The 26,069-nt window shown below is 35.4% G+C and overlaps 3 protein-coding genes across 4 annotated transcripts; 2 read left to right on the top strand and 1 right to left on the bottom strand.

Annotated features, from left to right (window-relative positions):
• Positions 1-1,979: 1,979 nt before the first annotated feature.
• Positions 1,980-16,422, top strand: AUG1 (HAUS augmin-like complex subunit). 2 transcript variants are annotated; one of them, XM_028258554.2, is made up of 8 exons: positions 1,980-2,295; positions 2,434-2,531; positions 2,708-3,023; positions 3,719-3,851; positions 3,952-4,086; positions 4,410-4,533; positions 15,828-15,965; positions 16,065-16,422. In XM_028258554.2, exons 3-8 carry the CDS (start codon positions 2,765-2,767, stop codon positions 16,170-16,172), a joined length of 897 nt encoding a protein of 298 aa, XP_028114355.2. In that variant the 5' UTR covers positions 1,980-2,295; positions 2,434-2,531; positions 2,708-2,764; the 3' UTR covers positions 16,173-16,422. The 2 variants fall into 2 exon arrangements, with proteins under 2 accessions (XP_028114355.2, XP_082754594.1); XM_082898468.1 differs by lacking the exon at positions 2,434-2,531 and having other exon boundaries at positions 2,062-2,295.
• A 766-nt stretch (positions 16,423-17,188) lies between these two features.
• On the bottom strand, positions 17,189-19,752 carry LOC114312322 (S-adenosyl-L-methionine-dependent methyltransferases superfamily protein). The gene is made up of 2 exons (XM_028258555.2): positions 19,418-19,752; positions 17,189-18,129 (listed from the first exon to the last, which is right to left on the bottom strand). The coding sequence occupies exons 1-2, from the start codon at positions 19,565-19,567 to the stop codon at positions 17,488-17,490; spliced, it is 792 nt and encodes a 263-aa protein (XP_028114356.1). The 5' UTR covers positions 19,568-19,752; the 3' UTR covers positions 17,189-17,487.
• A 1,656-nt stretch (positions 19,753-21,408) lies between these two features.
• On the top strand, positions 21,409-25,868 carry LOC145803545 (uncharacterized). The gene is made up of 7 exons (XM_082896843.1): positions 21,409-22,147; positions 22,195-22,670; positions 23,113-23,541; positions 23,667-23,858; positions 24,021-24,905; positions 25,062-25,244; positions 25,443-25,868. Exons 1-7 carry the CDS (start codon positions 21,409-21,411, stop codon positions 25,866-25,868), a joined length of 3,330 nt encoding a protein of 1,109 aa, XP_082752969.1.
• The last annotated feature ends 201 nt before the right edge of the window (positions 25,869-26,069 follow it).

Here is a 26,069-nt window from a genome sequence, read left to right as displayed (position 1 = left end):
GCTTATGTCTTATATATTCTTGTCTAATGGATGCATTGTCCATCCTATCATTATGTCACATTTCTTAGCTTTGCTTTGGAAGACATCGTTAAGCAATACATTGGTCTCATTCAGACAAGGTGCGTACTCTTCTGCACAAGTATGAGAATTAGAGCTAAAAGGGTTTAGAAGTGGGGATCTGTCCAAGCTTTAGCAAAAGAGTATAGACACACCTATATAGTTGTTTCGCTAAGGATGCAAGGATGCAGTTCAATATGTATTCACTGACAGTTGAAATTGTGAGAATCCAGTTTGTTTGTGTTAAGCAAGGACACACAACACCTGTTCATTTATGGCTACATGATTAGTGTCACATTGAGTTCACTTGGTGGTTGCTCAAACTTGAGGACAAGTTTATTCAAGTGAGAGAGCCTGATGTAGTAGAATTACGTAAGGATCCAAACCATTTCAAGTCCTGATCTAACAAAGATAGTAATAAACTAGGAGGCACCCTCAAGACAACATCGATGGCCCTCTATTGCCTAGCTGATTTGGCTAGGTGGTTCACACAAATATTTGCCTCACACCAAATGGGTTGTAAATCACAGCCCCAACCTTGGCATACAAGAGCTCGAATTTCATGAAATAGGTTAAGGCCTCATTTAGGAATATGTTATTTTAGTAACTTTTTTACTAAAATATAAGGTAAAAAAAAAACTAATATGTTTGAAATAACTTTTTAGTTTTTTACGAAAAGATGTGCAAAAAGTAAAGAGAAAAGAAAATCTTTGACTTTTTAGTATAGGTTCTAAGTTTTTTAATTTTTTAATTACTTTTTGGCTTTTAAACAAACACATGCTAAACGAGGCCTAAGTGTCTATTAAATGGCCTATTAATTGTAATCTATAAATAGGTAATGTAATATTCTTTTGTACTTAGTTTTGGATTAAAGAATATAAATTGTGATTGGATTAGTGCTTGATTTCTCTAGTTCTTGGGGATTTTTACCCTTAATTGGGGCTTTTGTCTTGTTTCTCTCAATTTGATTCTTGATTTGCATTTGGATTATTATATGTGCTCTAACACTATTCTTTATTTATATATTTATCTACACAAATTAGTTTAAAAGGCGTTCCAAAATTCTTCAAATGTACCTAGCTTAGAAATTTTTTGTTAAAATAAATATTACTATGTGGGTGTTTGGGAAGTGAGTTTTTATGTAGGTTTTTATGTAGGTTTTTTTAGGTGTCTTTTGGGAAGTGGGTTATAATTCACTTCCCAGATTATAACCCACTTCCCTCTCTCACAATAATCAGTTTATAATCAGCTTTTAACCAAAAAGCTGATTATAACCATCTTCCCAAAATAACCCTTAGTTGTAGGATTTTATTGGAGAAATTTTTTTTGGTGTTTGGGAAGATAGTTGAGTTTTTTTGTGGTTGAATGTGATGTTTGTGAGAGAAAAAGTGAAATGATTATGGGGTTAGATGTGATATTTTGTTTTGATTTGTTTTTTTTTTTAATTTTGCAAAAAGTTTATCTTTTAGTGAAAAAAATCAATAAAAACCCCACACACAAACTTCCCAAACACCACCTATAACTAATCCGATCGAGAGAGTAAAAAATTAATGGAAAAATATCAATACTTTCAAAAACTAATTACAAATTAATAATTAAAATTATATATTTTTTTCATTAATAAGTAAATATTTTTTCAATTTTCCAAAACAGTGTAATTACCCAAAATAATATATATATATATATAAAGGAAATACTCTAAGCTAAAGCACATTAGGGCATCTCTAATTCTTCATCAAATATTTTATCAAATTCAAATTTTATGAAAAATTCATTAAAATAGTGCTCCAATCATTTTATCAAATTCATATCAAATAAAAGAAGTTTTATATTTTTCTTCAATTCAAAAGAATTTTTATCCTTTCATCAAATTTTACAAGTGACTGTTAATTTTAAAAAGGCTTCAACTGGCCGAACAACTTGTGTGTCAACTGAATTTTAGAATGAATTAAAAATTTTATAAAATGATTTAATAAAAATTTATTCTAAACAGAACAACTTGTCAATTTGATAATTTTTTTTTTGAATTTATCATTAAAATGTATCATGTCAGATTCTTCACTGAATTTTTGATCAAGCGAGCGAAATTATAAGTAAATGGGCTATAAGTTAGATGGGAGCTAACGTCTTATTGAAGTTTAAAAACTCAATTTTCAAAGTTTCATTTTAGAGCAGAATTTAACAAAGCAGAGACTAGCAAGCCGGCAGTTTACTCCAATCCAACCCTGGCATCTTCCGGTAAGAGCTCTCTCTCTCTCTCTCTCTCTCTCGCTCGCTCGCTCGCTCTATACATATACAAATATATATGTCTTGTCTCAGTATCTTCTTCTACATTCTCTAATGTTTAATTTGTTTCACGTTAACCCTAATTTACAGTCTACGCTTTGGCTGTCTTTTATCTTTGTCACATCACTGGATTCATAAACCCTATCCCCAATCTACTCAGATCAGTAACACTCCGTTTGGATCGCCAGGTGAGAAAATAACTGAAAGTTACCGATCCATCCCATTTCATTTTCAGTCTTACCCAATTTCACAGTAGTTTCAATTTTTTTCCAAATTCTACCCAATTTTGACCCTTTCTTGTACAAAAGCAAAAGTTGAGCAGTGATAATGTATGATTATTTGTTTTCTCTACTCTTTCTTGCAGATTTGATTCAACATTGTAAGCAATTGAACAAGAGAGAGAGAGAGAGAGAGAGAGAGCATGAGTGAGTTAATTTCCGGAGGCGATCCAGCAGTAACCGAATCCAAGAGTGGGTTTGATGCTAGTCGAATTGCGGAAGTAAAAGCGTGGCTTGCCTCTCAATTCGATGTGGCTGGAAAAGATGTCCCCGATTTTGAGTACACTCCACGAAGCATTGCTCATTTGCACAACCTTGCCACAATTTCCCAGGCCAAAACTCAAGCTGCTGGAATCGTCGCCAATGATTTCCGCCAAAAAGCCGCTGAATATCGCTCCCAAGGTTATTTGACCATCTCCAACCCTTCACCAATTTTTTCATCCGATTTTATTCCAAATTTGAGTAAAAAAGCTTGATTTGATATGAACTACTCTAATCCTTTCATCAAATTTTCATCAAAATATTTTTAAAAATTCCACTCTTATTCCAAATTTCTCTCTTCACCAAATTTGATGGGAAAAAAAATAAAAATAAAATCTCCAATGCTTTTATCTTTTTAAAGTTTCATCAATTTTGAATTTAATGAATGATTTGATAAGTTCTCAATTTGATGAAAAAATTGACTCTCACTTGATTTGATGAACATTTGATGAAAGGATTGGAGATGATTTTTGATTATTTTTTCATCAAATTTAATTTTAATGGAAGAAAAGATGAACGATTGGAGATGCCCTATATACCCACTAGAGGTGGACACACACACATTTAAAATAACATTATTTGAAGTATTTGGAATTTGGATGTGATAATTATGGCAGTTATTTGAAGTAGTTGGACCTAAGATAATTGAACGGTTTAGATCATTTATCAAATTTAGGAGTATTTGGGAAAAGTAAAAAACATGACAGTTTACACCAACATAGATATAGATTTTATATAATAGTATAGATATTTGTAGTAGACTTGTTTCGTTGGTATACTAATTTTCATGCTCAGTGTCTAGTTGGAATTATTTTGAAACATTTTTATGATTCTAGCTGCAAGGATTAGAGAGATATTGGAGAATGTGGGATTGGCACATGACAGTTTGCCAGCAAATGTGATTTCATCGGCACAAGTTCTGTCAAATGTGGCAAATTTGTTGAATATTAGAGATACTGAACTAAGTAGGTGGGTTTTCTTTCAGTTCTAGATTAATTTTTGTTTCACTTACATTTTCATTCTTATTAGTTATTAGAAGTAGATTCTTACTTGAAGGAAATGCACTTAGTTTTCTTGTAGCAATGGGGGATATTTCTTTGAGGAAGACGGGAGTAGAGGAGAAGAGGGCTAAAGTACAAAATGAGTCCAAAATTCTTCTCGATTACACTCGAAAGGCAATAGCCAGGCTGACTTATTTAAAAAGGTATTCCTCAATACTACTCTTACGCTGTGTTTGGATCATGGATTTGGGTAAGAAGTTGGAAAAAGAAAGGAAAAGATGAGAGAAATAAAGAAAAAATTTAACTTATATTTCATTCACGTTTCCCATACCTTTTTGTTTTTCTCTCTAAATCCCTACCTAAATCAATGATTCTAATACAATCTTAGGTTCTTATCTAAATTTGTTTCTAGTACCTAAGCGGAGGTGCTTAGGAACTTGAGTTTTGTGAACAATAAACTATCTTTTTTTCTTCTTCATTTTTTTTCCCCTAAATGTTTTCTTCTCTTTATAATTTGTATCTGTAGGACACTTGCACAACTTGAAGATGATGTGGTTCCTTGTGAGTCTCAAATGGAGAATTGGAAGACAAACTTAGCAATAATGATTTCGAAGGAGCGACAATACCTGCAACAATATGCCAACTATAAGGTACCATCCTTCTATGTTCAGTGTTGTCATTTTTTGCTTCAGGGATACTGTGTTTCCCAAAGTCACGGTTCAGTCTTACATTGTTTCCCGAAATTCACTTTAATATCTTATTAATGAATTTCTTGCTATTTCATTTTTTTCTTTCTAAGAAGTTTGAAAACTAATTATTTTGTTGGAAATACGTGGTGGGCTAGACACACCTCAAATCACAACGGGGGAGAAAAGTGAATAGGAAGAGACCACTTTATAATTTTTATTTTACTAAATCATGGGTTATTACACCATACTCCATCTCAATTCTCATTTCACTCCTTTTTACTTCTCTATTTAATCCCTAAAATACATAGTGGGTGTTTGGGATGTTGTCATTTTAGTAGGTTTTTTTAGTTTTTGATTATTTTAGGAGGTTAAAATTTTTGTGTTTGGGAAGATAGTTGGGTTTTTTTGTAGTTGGATGTGATGTTTGTGAGAGAAAAAGTGAAATAATTATGAGTTTGATGTGACATTTTGTCTGGATTTGTTTTTTTTTTTTTTTTTTTTAACCAATTTTGTCTTTTAGTGTTTTTTTAGCCAAAAAAAAAAACACTTCCCAAACACCGCCATAGATATTTAGTATGCTAAGAACATGAACCAAGACATTAATGAGTCATGAACATGAACCACTTCATGCATGATATAGACATTTAATTATCTAAATCAAGTTTACTTCTCAACATATTTTACCAAATAGATCAATGTATTTTTTGTTTTGCTTTTTTTTTTGGTACAATGAGATGATGTAGTGCGCCCCCCCCCCCTCTCCCCCCAGCGCGGGGGGCCCGGACACATATTGTATATTATTAGGTCCATCCTATATTTGGGTTTCCTGGTTTGTTTCCCTTGCTGTTAATTACTTAAAATCATTAGGAGCAAAAGTTGTCTTGTTTTGGCTCAAGTGTACTATAGTAAGCACTTTAGAAATCTAAGGCTTTGTTTGGAAGAGCTTTGGAATTGTAATTCCACCTCTTGGTTTGCACGTGGTGTTTGGTTGTAGTTTTCAAAAATTAATTCTACTTTTGAAAACTCCTTCTCGGACGTTCGGCCGGTTGACCGGAACAGTGTATGTTTTTTTTTTTTTTTTTTTTTTTTTTTTTTTTTTTTTTTTTTTTTTTGCACTTTTGCACATGTTATTTTTATATTTTAAATAAAAAAAATATTTCTAAAATTTTTTAAAATTTTTTTATGAGTTTTGAATAGGATTTTGGATTGTATGTTTGGTTATGAGTTGTAAGTTTTTTAATTAAATATCATATGTCACATCATTTATTTCAAACTCAATTCAAAACTCATAACCAAACAAATTTTCCACACTCAAATCATAATTCCAAAACTCACAAGCTCAAAATACGACTCCTATTCTCAAATCATATTTAGAAAATTCTACCAAATGCTATATATTTGTAGGAAGCCCACTTTTAGACATTGCCACACTAACACTGCTAGTATGAGCACAACAAGCCAAATATCTGAAGTGCACTAGTGGTTGTTTGAAGGGAGCTTAAAATGTAACTATCTTTTTGTTGTTGTTAAGTCACCAATTATCCCAAAAGCTTAAGTTGTTAGGAAGTAGGCCCAACAATGTATATCAAGCTATCCAACAGTTTCCTTCACGTGCAACCCCATCTTGCACGTGGTGAGACAACGAGAGAACCATACAAAACAATAAGTAAATAACCAAACAGAGAAGAAGAAACTAAACGGGGACCAAATATCAAATGCTAACGGAGAGACTTAAACCCAAAACTTTTCTCAAGTGGAGCTTTGATAACATGTTAAGTCACCTGTTATACCAAATGCTTGAGCTGTTAGGAAATGGACCCAATAATGTGTATCAAGTTATCCATCAATTGTACTTCTAGAACTATTTTAAAATCTATATACTGTTATTTGATATGGAGGACTTGTATTTTAGGGCATTATAGTCTTTTTGGCAAGCTGTTAATTAAGTTCTAAGGGGTTTTGAAATGGTTAAAGCCCATTTGTCAAGGTAATTACATAGCACTGCCAGAAGGAATAAACCAATTTAAAATATATGCAAAACTCAAGCAACACTTATGTTACGTGGAAAGGGTATGGGTGTGTTAGGTGTGGGTATGTGTCCAATTCATCTAATCTCATGTCCAAGGGCACGGGTAGATGGCAAAATATTCATAATGCTTAATATGCTTGTTTTATTTTCTAGGCTAAATTGGTGTTCACAAGGGGCCTTCAAACATTTTAGGCATAACATGTGGTTTTTTTTACTCAGTTTTATGGTTTACTCGATTCACTAATATGCTTGCTATGTGCATGTTCACCTGCAACTGGTTGACCGCATATCCCATATCCTTACCCAAGTGTTGAGTGTCATACACAGGGACTTCATAACCCCAGGGATATGCTTGACAGGTGTAGTTGAACAGGTGTAGAGTGTACGGGGTTGAGTGTATGTGGTTGATTGTTGAGTGTTGGGTGTATGTGGTTGACAACTGTATTAACATGGGGGGTTTTATGCCTAGATTTATGGTTAACTCAATTCACTAATATGCTTGCTATGTGAATGTTCAACCCCGGAGTGTCAACTGTTTGACACAAGTACTTCATACACTTCCAAAATATTGCTGCTTATGTTGTGGTTCAAAACTATCTGATTGTAATTTGTTATAGAAAACCTGTAATTTTTCTTTAGTATCTATTTGTTATAGGTGGTGCATATGCTCCTAAACATGTAGTACTTTGACAGGTGAAAAGTATGTTTAGTATGTTGAACGACCTACTTTCAAAAGGCAATTGATTTCAATCATCTTTCTTGCATCAGGTGTATGCTATAGTCTCATGAGTTAAGGTCCCAAACATTTATCAAAAAAAAAAAAAAACTTAAAGGTCCCAAATTGCTACAATAATATCTTTGGTTATTGTGTATTGATTATTCTATTAGCTGTTATTTCCTTATTTTATTATTTCCATATTTGTGCCTCCAAGGCTTCCATTGTAAGCTACCTATTATCAATATAAAAGGGGATGATTGTCTAATCGTTCCCTAAATTTGTTCTCTCTAAACAAACAACTACCCCACCCAAGTACCCAAATAAGGTTTTCTTGACCCATGTAACTTGGTTAAAAAGCGGTAAGATTGCTTTTGTTCACAATAATATGTATTGTTTTTGCAACATAATATCTCTTGCTACACTAACTAGTAACTACTACCTCCGTCCCAATTTATTTGTTCATTGTAGAAAGACCAACTTATTAAGGAAACATGTAATCGTTACATTTTAATTCAAATTTTGAAATATTTTTCCCACCATTGTCCTTCTATTTTAATTTTAAAATGTGTTTTTAATGTTTTATAAGGGGCATTTTTTGAAATCTAACAAAATTTAGTATCCTAAAATAGAAAGTGGCAAACATTTTGGGACAAACTAAAATGGAAAGGTGGACCAACAAAATGGGACGGAAGGAGTAGTAGCTAGATCACAAAAATCTATTTTTCAAACCCATCAAGGCTAGAACATTCTTCAATTTCATTCTTGCTTTAGTAAAAGTAGTAGAATACCCCCCCCCCCCCCCATGTATAGAAATAACAGAAGGTGGAATCAATCAGTGTGTTTGGTTTCAAGTTTCTGAATTCAGTTTTATGAAAACTGAATTTTTTGTTTTTTGTGTTTTTTTTTTTGCTTTTAGTAAATATTTTTAAAATTTTAAGCATTTTTTTTTTTTACTTTTTTTAGATGCCCCCTACTTAGATGTATCTAAAAAGTAAAATATTTGTGAAAAAATATTCAAAAAATTAATAAATACACAAAAATACGAAAAATATATTGAATTTTTGTTTTTGTTTTTTTATTTTTATTTTTTGGTATTTAGTGAATTTTTTAAAGATGTTTTTCACGAAAATTATACTTTTTAAGTGTATTTATATTAGGTGTATCTAAAAATTAAAAAAATTGCTTAAAATATTAGAAAAAATTAGTAAAAACAAAAAAAAAAAAAATGAAAAATAAGAAAATAAAATTTTCTTAAAGTGTTTTTAGAAAACCCAAACCAGGCAAAGTGAATAGTTTCCAAAAAATATGGTGAACAAGAAATGTACCTAAGAAGAAGATGAAGTGATGAGTAAACTAGAACTATGAAGTATCACTAGTAAGAAGAATTATGGTGACATATCAAACCTACTGTACCACAAATGATTGAAGATTTTAAAATAACATAATATTGAAATCTATCAAGCTTTCTCTCGACTTCCACTTAAGAATTGAATTTGAACCAATTGCCCAACGTCCTTTCTATCAAGCTTTCTTATTATTTGTATGGATATTGGATGTATCGACTAAGCATTATTAATCTGTTTTTATATGCCAGAAAAAGAGAGAACACAATGTTAGAATATAATATGTAAAGTGCTGCTTTAATAATTAGGTTAGTATAATAATTAGTATGCTTTAATAATGTACCTTTAATATTTGTGCCTCTACTTTCGGTTTGTAATTGTTCTCCCTCTCCTCTATAAAGGAGAGAGCTCAACACAACATAAATAACATCAATCAATAATACATCAATAGATACATTATTCTCTGTATTTCTCTCTTTATACATTGAATTTTACATGGTATCAGAGCGAGGTTGAGAACTTAGTAATTCCGCTTCACCGGCGGGCGGCAGCCTCGCCTTGGCCGCCCGCCGGACCTCTACACATACATTCACTCCGCTGCCACAAATTATTTGATCTTCTTGTTGCTGCTGCTAACAAATTCCATGGCAGAACTTCACCTTCAAGATCAGAGCATCATCACCATCATCCATCTTGAACAACCCCGGGTCGGACCTCCGATCTCACTCCAGCGGAGTTCCGCCGCAATTATCCAACGGAGGTTTTGCGTCCGCAGGATTGTTTGATCGAACGGATCAGAATTGCTCAACCTGTGTTTTATGCTCTCAAGGTCATCACAGAAACTAATGAATCTTGGGCTAGGCTTGTCAAGAGATCTATTCCTGCTGGGGAGCTGTCACTTGTGTAAATGACTCCCTGCAAGTACAATAATCCTTTGTTGCTGCTTTGTTGCCAAGACCAAACTTGTTAGCAGGTTTTCCATCAGGGATCTTGTAGTCTCTGAACCAGTCCCTGATTGCAGTAAGAGTGCCCGGGAAATGCTTCTCAACATCATCAACATCGTTAACAAGTGAATGGCTGTCACCAATCTCAACCACATCAACTGGATCATTATCTCCAAGTGCCTCCTCAACATCAGAGTTTGCCGATAATGGGTCTTCCCACGTTTGTGGAAGCAATCCATAATTCCAATTAATATTATATGGATAGAATCGAAGTTTTCCTTTCTTGGTATTCGGCTTTATTGGAGTGAATGGCTCATCAGTAGCAACCTCCATCTTTGCACTTGTTTCTTTGGGTATTTCAACAATAAAATTGAAAACACCATCACCCAAGAGTAACGGTACTTAGGCCGTTGGATCTTCGCAATGGACCTCTGAACAGTAAAGCAATGGTGATGGTGTTGGTTGAGGCTACTGTGGCTATCACTCTAGTGGCCCCCTTGGTCTTGGACTCTCTCTCTCTCTCTCTCCTATCATACACAGATAAACACATTGCTTTTACTTTTTTTTTTTAAATACCCACTCATCATATAATAATCTTCCACCACCCACTCATCATCTCTCTTCTCTCTCCTCTCTCCTCCGAGTGTGATCTTGGTGCTAAACAGTGTTGTGCAAATTGAGCTGTTCAACACCTCTTTACAGGCTGTGCATGATGTGGGTTGGAAAAGGTAAAAGCTATATAACCTTTATATATAGTTACATATATATTTTGGTTTGATTTCTGCTTTGCCAAATTGCCAGCCTAGTTTGGGACTTGAAAATCTATTAGAAAATTCGCTATCCAATGACCCCAGACTCATTATTATGCTCTCTACTCTCACCTTCCCTCTCTCCACTTTATCACGTGGGTTTGTCCCTCTCTCCCCTCTGTTTGATTTCAAAATCAATTATTTTTATTTATTTTTTCCAAATCACTTTTAATCTTTTTTTTAAATACCCACTCTCCAATAATATATCTTTTGCAGGGGCACTAACCCCAACTTTATTTTGAAACAATCACACTGATGTTTTTCATATAATCCATCTACAAATATTTTTTTATCTATTTTCTTTATCCCTTGTTTTCTTTCATTTTATTTTTATTCTTAAACAAAACACCACCAAAAAAAAAAAAAAAAAAAACCAATCCAGTCCAACTCGGTTTTCTTTTCACAAACTTATCCTTTCTTCATGCCGGGGATCAACCCCGTTCACAATTTTACACAAAAAAAAAAAAAAAAAAAAACCAACCCACAAACACCCACCCACAGGAGGGATTTTTTCTTATCTACTCTGCCGCCGGTCTCTTCTTCTTGCCTCCGTCCTGCGCGGCCCTTGACGGTGTTGCCTCCGTGCTTCCTAGCCCACCAAGCAAGTTGCCTCCTCCCTGCTTCTCCACTACAGCATATGGTGGACCTCCAAATCGGAACATCACGGTGGCCTTCCGCTTCAGCTCCTTATTTTCCGCCTTTAGCACACTTATCTCTGCTCGCGCATCCTTATACATGCATTGGAGTAGAGCCAGTTGGGCGTTTAACTGTTGCACCTCATTTGTCCTACTCTGAAGCCGGTGCGACAAGTTTGTGACCGCCGTCATGGTCTCCACACATGACTTCAAAGTATACTGATTGGCCTCAATATCAGTTTGCACCGCCATTTTTTGCTCCACAAACCGCATCGGAAAGTTCAACGGAGCAAAACCAGAGGTGTTTGGTTGCGGTTCACTGGCCACCGCACCGGTTATCTCTCTTGTGGACTCGTTGAGGTCGGGAAAGAGAGTGAGCAGACCACGGGAAGAAGAGGCTATGTTCTGGATAGCTGAACGGGAAGAAGAGGCCATGTTTTTGGGTTGCTGAGTGTTTCAGCGAAGCAGCGATTTCCGACTGGTACTTTCAGAGAAGGATTGGTTACAAAGTGTTTACAGAGTATTTCAGAATGCAAATGTTCGGCAGTTTCAGACTGGTTTGCACAGCCTCTGCCTCAACGTTGGTTAAATAGCCAAGGCAGACACGCGCATCATGCGCCGCTCGACGACAACATGGGCGCGCCTTTTGATGGCACGCCTTTTTATGGATTGGGCACGCCTTTTGATGGCACGCCTTTTGAAAAATTGGGCACACCTTTTGAGGGTGCGACTTTTTAGGGGTCCGACAAAACTCTGTAAACTGTCCCGACATTGATTCCGGTTAGCTCCTTCATGGGTCCGACAAGACTCTGTAAACTGTCCCGACATTGATTCCGGTTAGCTCCTTCATGGGTCCGACAAGACTCTGTAAACTGTCCCGACATTGATTCCGGTTAGTTTCTACAAGGGTCCAGCAAGACTCCGTAAACTGTCACAACAACTGTCACAACATTGTCTGCTACAACGGTCCGACATGACCCCATAAACTGTCTTCTACATCGGTCCGACACGAGCCAGTGTCTTCTACATCGGTCTGCCATAACCATACAGTCTTCTACAACGGTTTGACACGACCATACAGTGTCTCCTATCCATTTTTTATTTTATTTGTCAGATTATTTTCCTGTTTTGTTACTCTCTCCAAACTCAAGTTGGTTAGTGCCTATCCTCCTTGAGTTTGAGGGGGGCTGTTAGAATATAATATGTAAAGTGCTGCTTTAATAATTAGGTTAGTATAATAATTAGTATGCTTTAATAATGTACCTTTAATATTTGTGCCTCTGCTTTCGGTTGTAATTGTTCTCCCTCTCCTCTATAAAGGAGAGAGCTCAACACAACATAAATAACATCAATCAATAATACATCAATAGATACATTATTCTCTGTATTTCTCTCTTTATACATTGAATTTTACACACAATTTTGAAGGCTAGTTGTCTCATGATGTGTCTATAATTTTAATCTTAAACAAACTAATCTTGCAAGCTGTACAAGGATGATGCCAATGTCATTATGCAATACTGTTTATGTATGTTTATTAGTGTGTGTGTCTTTTTTTAATCATATTAATCGACTCTGTTTTTTTAATCACTGCCCTCAAAAACTTCAAATGAATTTTGTACAGCTCTTGCCTTTGCATGAACAACTTAATTTTTGATGGCATTTGTGCTGTTGTTATGCAAAGGGACATGTCATCATGCTATGTTACTTTGAGAAATGTAAGCTAAAGTCCCACTGTAATGATAATTTAGAGCTTTGGGACACTTTTGCTTTTGTAAGATACATAATAAAAGTCTGTTATGTTCTTCTTTTTCTTTTTTGTAAATTTATTCGAGTTAAGTAGGAGGTATTGACTTAAAAGATTGCCTGGCACTTCCTTGCATAATAGCATTTTGCAAGTTCAAATAGTTCACGTGGCCTTTATCTTTATTGATAGGCTTAAAAGTGAAGGAAAAATGATTTGGAGCTCTAATTGTTGAGCTCTAGGAGAGCTCTAAACAGGTGGGTCCCACCTGTTTGTGTGTGTGTGTGTGTGTTTTTTTTTTTTTTTTTGGCCACATCATTAGAGCTCTAATTTGAGCTCTAAAATTAGAGTTCATTGCTGAAAGCAAAGTTGTTAAAATAAGGATCCTACATTGGATCGTTGGAGGAGTTTCCATAATCGGATTGAGGACTGTAAGATCCTACTAAAAAAGACAAATAACATAAGAAATTTACATAAACATTTCTTAAAAACTATACGAACTAAGCCTAAATTATACTAAAAAGATATGAAGATATTGTAAAAAATATAATACTTCGTGTAAAATATAAATATAAAATTATATTATAGAAAAACCCCAAAGGGTTGGCTTAGTGGGTGCAACTTGAGGCTTAGGGGAGTGCTCCCTCTAGGTCTTGGGTATAACTCCCATTAGGAGCAATCCGCTCCTTGGGACTACGCCCACAGGGTATGCCCAAGATTTGTTCGATCTATGTGGAGAGGCGCTTTGTGTGGGTTCTAGATTAATCGAGGTGCGCGTATACTGGCCCGGACACCCGGTAATTAAAAAAAAATTATACTATAGAAAACTTGATAGTAAAAGTTTTGCATTTCGTAAAAAAAACAAGGTCAAAAAGAAGAGTTTGATAACAAAACACTTTACAATCTACAATAATGCATAAAAATTGAAAGAAAAATATTTAACAAGGTTGGATATAAAAATATATTGAGTACTCAAAAGAGTGGCTTGGTTGAACGATAATGTGGGTGTTTGGTTTGAGTTTTTTGGATTAAGTTTTTTAAAAACTGAGTTTTCTATTTTTCATGCACCAATAAATCCCAAATTAATAACTTATGCACTGTTTAGTCCTAAAAGTTTTCTTATAGACTAAAAGGTCCCATTACAATGTTAATAACATCAGATACAATGTTAATAACATCAGAGTCATGTTACAAACATTGGATTTCAAACATCTAATGTTTATCAAATTTCAATAATGTTTGAAAATATAGGATGAAAAACATCTAATGTTCATCAGATTTCAATAAATTTTGAAATTATAGAATGAAATATCAGATCATTTACATCATTCACATCATGTTGATGTAAAAATGGGACTAAATAGAGCATAAGAAAACTTTTAGGACTAAATGGTTCAACGTTTCAAAAACTAGGACTTATGGGTAAATTTTCCTTTTGTTTTTAGTGAATATTTTTAAATTTTTAAGCATTTTTTTTTTATTTTTTTAGATGCACCTTACTTAGATGTATCTAAAAAGTAAAAAATTTGTAAAAAAATATTTTAAAAATAAATAAATACATAAAAATACGAAAAATATATTGAATTCTTGTATTTTTATTTTTATTTTTATTTTTTGTATTTTTGGTATTTAGTGAATTTTTAAAAGATTTTTTTCACAAAAATTATACTTTTTATGTGTATTTATGTTAGCTGTGTCTAAAAATTTTAAAAATTACTTAACATATTAAAAAAAATTAGTAAAAACAAAAAAAATGGAAAACAGAAAAGTAGAATTTTCTGAAAAGTATTTTTGGCAAACCAAAAACAAGCAGGCTAAATAGTTCCCTTGATGGAGTAGGTTCGAATCACAAAAATAGTGTCAAAAAATTGTGATAAAATTGCATACATCTTGCCCTTTTCAAACTCTACCAAATTTAAGTTTGTTTTTCTGACTAGGTAATTTTCTTAAATAATCACAATATTTAAATGTTTGTTTTCATAGTTTGTTTTTCTTATTCAATGTTACTTGTTTTTTAATTCATTTGTACCACATAAAATGGTATTTAGACAACAAACATAAAATTTACAATAAACTTGGCCATACAATACAAAACAAGGCTTACAAATTGGATCAGATACGGATTGGGATTCGGCGATCCTATAAAATCCAATTACCAAGATCGAAAGATCATACCAATAAGAGATTTTTTACACGATCCGGATGGATTGTGCCCAAATGGATTGTAAGATCCGGATTGACGTGCTTGAAAGGGAATGCAATTTTATGTGTACTTGGACAACATAAGGCCCTGACTATACATTCTCAGCACATTTTATGTTATCCTCTTTCCAATCTCATTGAAATGAAGCATGGTTTTGAGATGGGATGAGTTGCTTGTCCTTTTTCACTTCTAAGTTGTTCCATGCCTCGTTTCTCTGTATGCACCTGTAAATTTAATTTTATTTTTTATACGGTTTTCAGATGTTGTTCAAGATTAGGGTTAGGTAGCTTCTTTCATATAAGAATAGATAAAATGTATTTTTGATTTTGGTCCGTGTCCTTATTACATGTTTGAAAGATTTATTGGTTTGGTCCTTCAAATCTCAAGCACCACTGTAGACAATTTTTCCTTCATGTACCGTTTTGTGCACCTAGAACTCTGTGACTATGCAAAGTTGCAATTTTAGAGGATAAAATCAGGTTGAAGATAAATGGTGACACATTATGAAGAAAGATCCTTTTATAGGAAAGATGCTCTTACAATTTGAATGATATGGTAGATTCTAGAATTGGAGTAATCAAATTTCATGCTTCTATAGCTACAATGGTCAGAATCTTGGGTCTTGTCTTCGACCTAACACGTTACTATATTAGCAAGAATGGTTAACTATCTTGGAGTTGTTGCTGACACCAACTTGTAGAATGAGATATCAGACTTGTGATCGAGTGGTTGATATTTTAGCTTTGTTTTTGGTAATTATAATTGATCTTCATTTAGATTTATCTAAATTATTTTGTTGATTACTTATACCAAAGATTCCTTGGGAGCAGGCAATACTCAATCGAGTGGGCTACACCCCAGAGATTAGCCATGGCATGCTAGTTGAAATGGCAGAGCACAGGAAGGAATTGGAGAAGAAAACAAAGCCCATCCTTGATACTTTGAGAAGCTACCAAGACTTGCCACCTGTAACTCCATATTTCAATTGACTCTAGCCTTCATACATTTGAGTTTCTTTTTCTTTTTTCCAATGAAACAATGATTTACGGAAACTCCTATTTGTGCAGGATAAAGCTTTGGCGGCATTAGCAATTGAGGACAAGAAAAGGCAGTATGCTGCTGCTGAGAAGTACCTTGAAGATGTATTGCAGTCAGCTCTTTCCACTACAGAGTGAGATACCAATATTTGTGCTCTAAAATATTGTTTGTATATGCTCCTCCACGATTTAGAACTTGTGATGGTGCATCATAGAACTGCTTTCTTTTTGTCAATGGGAGTGATGATTTCCATAAATGCAGTGGTAGTTTCCTAACAGAAATGCTGGCCATATCAAACTTTTATTCATTTGATGGAAATTTGGTTCTCATTTTCTTTTATTCAGGATTTGATAAATTTGATAAAAATCACCTGTGCTTTTTTACAAATTCACTTACTCGTGTTTATCATTATTGAATGATGTGCCCACATTACGTGCATATTGAATAAACCCCTCATGCTTTACTTGGAATTTGAAGGTAGAGTACATATCATCCAATGTTAGTTACGAAGAGACTTGTGTCATTAATGGAACTGATATGGTATGATGTCCAGTTTGGGATACCATATAGCGTCTCAAATTTAGTTAGTTATCCTCGTATTGATGACCCTTGTTTCTCTTGTAATGTCATTAGCTTGGATGCATTTGGACCTTCAAATTAACTACACAAGCAGTCCAAAATTTCTTCAAAATAGATTTTGTGATCGGCACGCCCTGTTTTGAATAAGAATAAGATTGATGTTCCTCAAGGCTTTATGCACCGTGACATTTAGAATAAAACTAGTTTAAATGCACATGATTTGCATGTGCCACTCATAATGTTTTGCCATATAGAGTAGTTCAATAACATAGTACTTGAACAACAAAATTTCAAATAAAACTAGGGCCACAAGTACTATTATTAGTCCTAAATATGATTTCAAAACAAATTAATCAACCATTCAACAGTGTCAAATGTTAATATCATTGCTAAAATCAAAGAGGAGCAGGTTGGTGATTATTAAATGTGTGAAGATGGATGAAAACAAGAACAATAGCCATTGATAAGAAGCAGCCTCTTTTGCCTTGTTCTATTGTGATAAGTTCAAATGCATTGATCTTGCACATATGAGCTAATCCTTTGGATGAATGCCAATGGGACAGAACAGAGGACCTTTCAATTTCTAATATTGCCTTGTTATTCATGAATTCTTAACTTGATGTTGTACTTGTGCTACTACAATTTCACTCCAAATGCTGTGACAAACAAAATGGACACCTAGTCTGCCCTTAATGTGAATTATTCAATTTCAACACTAGGGATCCTCTGTTCTAAATCTTGGTGCTCTGTTCTCAACGCACTCCAAGCTTTAAGATATAGTGATAATCACAAACCACAATTATTGTATAGGGAACTAGGGGCAGTGATTTTGATACAGAGAATCTCCTGCTAGTATCCAAATTGGTTAGCCTTCTAACCTAAATTTCCAACTTTTCCAATCCTCAAGTGAACCGGAAACTTCGCAACCTTCTGGTCATCACCATCTTCACCCCAAGCACGCTTGAAGTTCTCAACCACATCGTTGCTCAACAGCTCCACACCCTTCTCTTTCGCAGTCTGATATGCTGACCACGACTTTATGTAAGTAAAAACGCTGTCTAAATCCATCAACCTCTCGGTCTTGAACTCAAACGGTCCCGTGTGATCAGCTCCTTCCACTGGCTCAAATGGGAATTCAATGCCCCTGTACTTGTCGTCCACCAATTTGCGCACCGATTCCCAATAAGGTTTCGAATCAGAGTAAAACTGTCGAAAGACAGCATCGAAGCTGCCGTCGAATTCTGGAATAGTGTAGCACCATGGAGCAATCACACCATTGGGTTTTTTGAGTACCCATTTGACTTGTTGGTAGAAGGTAGGAAGGTCGAACCAATGGAGGGCTTGAGCTATGGTGACTAAATCAACACTTGATTGGGCTGCAACAGTGGATTCGAGCTCGGCCATGGACAGGTTGGGAGGGGTACATTGGTATTTCACATTGGGGAGTTTTGGTGCAAAATCAAGTTGCTTTTGGCTGGTATCTGTGCCTACCACATTCTTGTAGATCTCAGACAACTGCAAGTGATTAATTTTTGTTAGTACAATATTACTAAACAATTAAGTTTAATTTAAGCCTTTATCAATGCTAACTATAATTCCATTTTATTATTGTATTTACTTACCTTTAGATACAAATGAATAAATCTTATATATGTATTTATTAATGTACAACTCATTAGTTTGTATTTCAGGATGAGAAAATAAAATAATGTGATTACGTGTTGCTTCAAAAGCTTGTGCTACTATGAACAATCACTTTTTTGGGGGGAACGTTTAGCAATGAATTCTGCTCTTCTCAATTCAATAATATAATTCATTTATTTCTAAAATTCTAACATATAAATTATTTATAAAATATAAATCACATTAACCCGATAATTATATTACATGATCAGTATCTCCTCTAGTTACCAACAAAAGAAACAGAATGATTTAAAAAAGGACAAATTACACTGCTAATCCAACATTTTGCCTTATTTTAGCTTTTACATTCTTAATTGATTTAATTTTAACCTTAATTTTAAATTTTGTATTAATTTAATCTAATTGATGATGCCGTTAGTATTTTTGATTAAAAAAAATATATATGAATTAGTTGTGATTAACTTATTAAATTGAACAAATTAATAAATTTTTATTTTATTATTATTAGTTTTTTATCTAAAAGCATAACCTAGGTTACTTGTGTGCAAATTTTTTATTAAAAATTACATACAATTATAAGCGATTGAATTAAATTGAGAAAATTTAGCCTTCGTTTGACAAAAACTTTTTTAATTGACTTTTTTACTTTTTTAACTTGAAATTTTTTTATTCGTTTGTTTAGAATGATCTAAATAAGTACACTTTTTTATTTTTTATGAAATATGGGTTGGGTTTGGATTGGATTTGAAGTGATGTGTTAGAGAGATGATGTAATTTAAATAAGATGATGTGACTTAAATAAGATAGTGACTTTTTATCTTTTTCAAGACATGCCAAACTTGACCTTAATTAGCTTTATAGCTTTGAAATGGTGATTTTTTCTTTTTGTCTTTTTGTAATTTTTTTACCCAACTTAAAAACCAAACAACCCCTATATATTACCAAAATCGAACCAATTAAAATTATAACAACATACAAACCAAAATATAAGGGTTATTAAAGTAATTTACCTTTTAAAAAACGAACGATTTATTTTTAAAATTATATCTATAAAAAAAATAAGTGATAAAATTATGATTATCCGATAAGGAAACTTGCTAGTAGGTCGGTGGATCGAGTGGAAATAAGGAGGGGGAGAGAGAGAGAGAGAGAGTGATACAGATTTGGCTGCTTGGCCGCTACCAGTGCCGACATCCCAAACAAGGTCGTGAGAAGGTGTCTTAGACGCGATGAATTGAAACACTTCTTCTGGGTAATTCGGCCGTGTCTCCGCGTATTGCTTCGCCTGCTTGTGGAACAAATCCGCCATCTCTCTCTCTCTCTCTCTCTCTCTCTTTCTTTCTTTCTTGTTTGGGCTTTTGGGTGTACCTGGTCCTCTAGTACTAGTATATAGAAGCCAGAAAGAAACTACCTACTGCTGATTGACTCCAAGGATTTTTTTAAAAAATTAGGCGGTGTTTGGCAACAATTTTTTTAGGATTTTTTAATATTTTTTTCACTAAAAAACAAAGTTTTTGAAAAATTAAAGAGAAAAATTCAAACAAAATATCACATCAAATCTCTTAATCATTTCACTTTTTTTCTCACAAACATTATATCAAGCTATAAAAAAATCTAACTATCTTTTCAAACACCAAAATTTTTTTTTCCAATAAAATCTTACAATTTTAAAAAACTACATAAAAACCCCTTCCCAAACACACATTTAGTCTCATTATTATTATTATTATTATTATTTTTAAGATAGGAGTCCCATTAATTTAAAAAGGTAAATTTAATATATTATTTGAAAATTAAATTTATAATTATATCATTATTTCTATTATATTTCATTCATTTATTTTATTTTTTGTTAGAAAGTTAAGATACACAATTTATAAAAATCAAATTTGAGATGAGTTTTCATATGCGAATTTTTTTTTTTAAATTTAAAATGACCTGAAATGTAAAATTTTTCAATCAGTTTAAAGGGAGTATAAAAATAACTTAAAATATAAAATTGTTCAAATATTCTAAAAATGTGTGAGATTCTTTAAACATTTTAAAAGGAATATGAAAATTTCTTAATAAGTTTGGGATAAATGTATAATTTTAAATTATAACACTTTGATGTAACACTCAAAAAAATTCTTAGTGTATTTTTAACAAACGTAACACAACATAATATTCTAAAAAAACTCCTTAGTGTAACACTCCAATGTTACACATAAAAAAACTCCTTAATGTATTTTTTTCAAACGCAACGCTCTAATGTAACACTCAAAAAAAAAAAAAAAAATGATGTGAGATTTTTCAAACCATTCTAAAAGAATATGAGATTTTTCAAACCATTTCAAAAGAAGGACAAAAAAAATTTAGTAAGTTTTGGACAAACATATAAGTTCAAATTATGAGTATTACATTTGAGAAAAGTACATTAAGAATTTTTTCATTACTTTTGTGTGTTATATTGGAGTGTTACGTTTGAGATTACATTGATTGAAATGTTATGTTTGTGATTATATTAATTAGAGTATTACGTTTAGGAAAAGTACACAAATGAATTTTTTTTAGTGTTGCATTGGAGTATTATATCTAGCAAAAGTACATTAAATTTTTTTGGGTAAATTACACTAATACCCCCTGAGGTTTACGTTTATTACAGTTTCCTCCCTCACCTTTTAGAAATTACATCTTCCTTCTTGAGGTTTAGAGTTTCATTACAGATTCCTCACTCAGCAATTTAATTTTTTTAAATATCAATTTTGCCCTCACTAGATAAATTACATTGACACCCCTCACATTTGTTCCCATTTTCTTCCATCTCTTTCCCCCTAGGTCTTCTTCTCTATTTTGTTTCTGGTCTGGTTTTTGCCCTTTTTTGCTCTCTTTCCTCTTTTGTTTCTTTATACTCTCTATTTTCCTTGGTTTGTATGGCGAGTTCGTCGACTTCCGTCTCCAAGCTGGATTCTATTGAACTAGAGGATAGTGCTGCGGCGTTGGGAAAAGTCTCCCACCGATGTCTAATTGGGCGAGTCCTAACCACTAATGGGGCTTGGAAGACGCGAGCCTCTTTCACCATTTCTCCTTGGAATGATAATTTGTTCCTTTTTACTTTTGATGATAGTGAGGATCGAAGCTGGGTTTTTGCAGGAGGCCCCTTAGTCCATTATGGGTCATCTGTTGATTCTTCAACCTTTGGAGGCGGGGCTTCCTATTTCAGAAATTCAGTTCACCTGGTGCCCATTCTGGGTTCAAATCTATGGTCTACCACTAAAGAAGATGATGAAGGCCAATGGGGAAATCCTAGGGAATAAGCTCGGGCATCTGCTTCGTGTTGAAGCTTACTGTGAGGGTCTTCTCCTTTATTGCAATTTTCTCCGTATCAGGGTTGAGATTGATGTCACTAAGCCTCTCCCTCGAGGTTTTCTCTTGAACAGGGGTGGTTCGCCCCCAGTAGCAGGGTCAAATCCTTGGATTTCTTTTAAATATGAGAAGCTCTCGGATTTCTGTTTTGACTGTGGTAGGATTGGCCATGAGAGGAATGTGTGTAAGTTTGTTTCTCGAGATAAGGGGCGAGCGTCTGGGTATGGCCCCAGACTACGCACTGGTATAGCACGAAGTTCGGGATTACCGGTTGAACATCACTGGGAAAAAGTGGATGAGTTAGCAGCTCGAATCCGGCCAAATTTGAATCTTTCATCGCCGTCTCAATCCAGTTCCGAGTCTGTGGTGGCGCGTGGAGATGAGGCAGGTGAGAAGGTGGCAAACGGTACTGAGGCTGGTATAAAGTTGGGGATGGTAGCACGATCTGTGGAACATGCAGCTGTACAAGGAGTGGGGGACGTGGAGCTGTTGGGGCATAGTATGGACAAAATGGATATTCCTGCACAATCTGGTAGCCAGGCAGGTACAAGTTCTTCGGCTTTTTGGGTGATTCAATTTTGTCTCAACTAGATGGGCCACAACCAAAGGGCCATAATCTGGCAAGTGTTGGGGCTGACTACTCTGGGCCAAATGTTTCTACCAGGCCTCCCTATTTTGTTACCGAACCTGTTGAAGGCCAATCAGATCTAGGCCCAGTTCCCACTCTGGACAATTTGGCTCGCCCCATTAGTATTGTGGAGTTGAGCCCACCCTCTAGCCCAAAGGCTGATTTAAAGACAATTGTGCTAGATGAATGTATGTCCATTGCTTTTAATACGTTAACTCTAAAACGTAAGGCCCTTGAGATGGAGGAGGCTTTTGCTCGAAAACCTAAATTGCTTAAAGGATCTGAGCTCACTAACATTCTTGTTGCTGTGTTGGATATCCCTTCTCCTACTACTTCAAAGACAATCTCTACGAAAACTAGATCATCCACCCGGAATGAGACTCCAAAATCAGTTGGGAAAGGTAGAAGGGCTAGTAGAGTGAAATTGTTCGATATTCAGGTGAAAGAGGTTTCTTCGGAACATAATGGGCTATGAAAGCTGCAATGCTAGGTAATCTTTTGTCTACTAGTTCTATAGAGTATCTTTCTCAAGTGCCTAGTACATATCCTTATAGTAGTGAGATTGAGGACGGGAATTGGGCTTTGGTGGCTGGCCCAGAACAGCCACACCCACCATGTTGATACTTAGCTGGAACTGTCAGGATTTGGGAAGACCCCTGACAGTCCAGATCCCCAAAGTGGTGTTTTTAATGGAAACAAAGAATAAAGCGGGTTATCTGGATTGACTTCGCAGACGTTTTCACTTTCCTCACAAATGTTATGTTGATCCCATTGGAATATCAGGGGGTTTAGCCTTATGGTGGATTGATGATATTCACCTTGATGTTTGATTTTCATCGCGGAATATGATCCATAGTGTTATTTCTTCACCTGCTTGTCAGAGTAGTTGGGCAGCTACCTTTGTGTACACTCCACTCCAAAAACTACTTCGAAAAAATTTCTGGATCAAATTTCGTCAGATGGCACATGAAAATTCTTACCCTTGGCTTTGTATAGGGGATCTAAATGAAATCAGCTGTATGGAAGAAAAGTCCGGAGGAGCAGAGTGTCGCATGAGTCAGCTTCAAGCTTTTATGGAGTTGCTCTCTGATTGTGCTCTTATGGATCTGGAGTTCAAGGGCCCACCTTTCACCTGGTCTAATAATCAACGAGGTGCTGACAATATCCGAGAGAGACTGGATCGGGCAGTGGCTACAGTAGAGTGGCGTGGACTTTATCCTTGCGCCCAAGTGTTTCATAAGCCCCTGTTTGGGTCAGATCACTATCCTTTAATTCTCAAATGTTGTGTTGCTCTAAAAAACATTCCACAGGTTTTCAAATTCGAAACTATGTAGTCCTCTAGCCCTGGTTGTCTTGATGTGATTAAATCCCGATGGGACAAGTTTCAAGCTGGATCGCCAATGTTCTAACTAGTTAATCGGCTACAGGAGTGCAGGGGGGGTTAAAGAGTTGGAGTAAAGAGTGTTTCGGGAACACCAAGATTCAGATTGTTCGCCTGAAAACGGAGTTGGCAAATATCCAGTCACAACCTTTGTCTGATGATAATTCAGAGCTTCAAAATCAGATTCAATCTCAGTTGGAAGAGTTACTAGCTCGTGAAGAAATGTATCTCCATCAAAGGTCACGGGTCAGATGGTTAAATTATGGGGATAAAAATTCTAGTTTTTTTCATGCCATAATGATCCAACATCGTCAGCGCAATCAAATCCTTAAACTTTAAGATGAGAGTGGTTGCTGGGTGGAATCCGACCCTGAAATTAATAGCCATATGTTGGAATATTTCTCTCAGTTGTTTTCAAGTGTGGGAGATAGAAATTTTAATGAAGCCCTTTCTGTGGTTCAGCCACTGGTAACTGAATCAATGAACCGTCAGTTAATTTCCATGTTATCTGAGGAGGAAGTTCGAACTGCTGTTTTCCAACTTGGCGCTGTTAAAGCACCCGGGCCTGACGGTTTCCCTGGTTTCTTCTTTCAAAACTATTGCGATGTGGTTGGCACCAAAGTTTATAAAGCTGTTCGTAGTTTTTTTGTGGGAGGGTATCTGCTCAAAGAGCTCAATCAAACGAATTTGGTTCTGATCCCCAAAGTTGGTAATCCTACAAATTTATCACAGTTCCGTCCTATCAGCCTTTGTAACTTTATTGTTAAGATCATCACAAAAATCTTGGCCAATCATCTGAAAAAAGTGCTCGATTCGTTAATTTCCCCAAACCAGTCAGCTTTTGTCCTGGGTAGGTTGATTCAAGATAATATCCTCATAGCGCATGAAGCTTTTCACTCCTTGAAACTGAAGAAGGGTGGGCAAGTGGGTTATATGGCTGTAAAGCTTGATTTTAACAAGGCCTATGACCGTATAGAATGGGATTTCTTGGCCGCAGTTTTGCAGAAAATAGGTTTTCATCCACAGTGGATCCAATGGATTATGGAATGTATATCAACTGTGAGCTTTTCAGTCTGTGTTAATGGTGAAAAAAGGGCCTCTTTCATTCCCACTCGTGGGCTTCGCCAAGGGGATCATTTATCTTCCTATCTATTTATTCTGGTGGCGGATGTACTCTCTAATCTTCTCTCAATAAGTCTCAGGGACCGACAAATCACTGGATTTAAGATTACAAGGCACTGCCCAACCCTCTGTCATCTGTTATTTGCTGATGATGTGCTCCTTTTCCTAAAGGTAGAGGTCTCAGAATGTCAAAAAGTTTTGGATATCCTATCAACCTATTGTGATGCTTCTGGTCAAATGATTAATTTTGACAAGTCAAGTGTCCAATTCTCCTCTAATGTGTCTCCAACTTTATGCAGCTCTATTTGTGCCATGTCTGGCCTTTAGGTTTCATACCCATCTGCAAAATATTTGGGGCTGCCCTCTTTTTGGGGTAGATCGAAAGCGGAGGCTTATGAGTTTCTTATAGAAAAAGTGGTGTCAAAACTTCAGGGTTGGAAGATGAAATTGATTTCACAAGCTGCAAGGGAAACCCTGATAAAGGCGGTGGTTCAAGCAATCCCCTCGTATGTAATGACCTGTTTCGCTTTTCCAAAAAAGTTCTGTGCTAAATTGAATTTCTACATTCGCAGATTTTGGTGGGGAGGGGAGTTGGATGGGAAAGGGATCCACTAGGTTGGATGGGATCAATTGGTGATGTCCAAGCTCTAAGGAGGATTGGGTTTTCGTGATTTCCACAGCTTTAACTTGGCTTTGCTCGCAAGACAGGGATGGAGATTGCTAAAGTATCCGCATTCTCTCAGTGCTCGTATTTTGAAAGGCATTTATTTCCCTCATTCTAGCTTTATGCTTGCAAATAAAGGTCGCCGGGCCTCTTGGGCATGGGCAAGCATTCTGCAAGGACGGGAACTTTTAAAAAAAGGTGTCCGGTGGCAAGTCAATGATGGGTCTTCCATCCGTTTCTGCGAGGACAAATGGGTCCCTTCCCTCCCCAATTTTAAAGTCACCTCTATGCAACCTGTGAATTGTGAGATTAACAAAGTGGAGGATGCTATTGATAACACTTCAAAGAGCTGGAAATTGGATGTCCTTAGATCCCTTGTGTCAGCTTCTGAACTTAAAGCCATTTCCTCTATTCCCATTGCTTTGGCACCTTTGGCAGATTCTCAGGTTTGGCATTTTGAATCAAAATGATCATATTCGGTCTCCTCGAGGTATCACACTGCTAGGTCCCTTGTTCATGACCCTCTAACACAAACTCCGTCTTCTTCCTTCCAACCTCCTAGTAATTTTTGGAAACACATTTGGGCTCTCAAAGTTCCTCCAAAAATCCGCCACTTTTGGTGGCGTGTGTGCAAAAATGCTCTAGCATCTAGAGAGAACTTGGTCCGGAGA

The sequence above is a fragment of the Camellia sinensis genome, chromosome 12 (assembly GCF_055761805.1).
Source record: "Camellia sinensis isolate YWXY chromosome 12, ASM5576180v1, whole genome shotgun sequence".
Classification (NCBI taxonomy): Eukaryota; Viridiplantae; Streptophyta; class Magnoliopsida; order Ericales; family Theaceae; genus Camellia; species Camellia sinensis.
The sequence above is the reverse complement of the archived record's forward strand: the minus strand, read 5'-3'. Positions and strand labels throughout refer to the sequence as shown.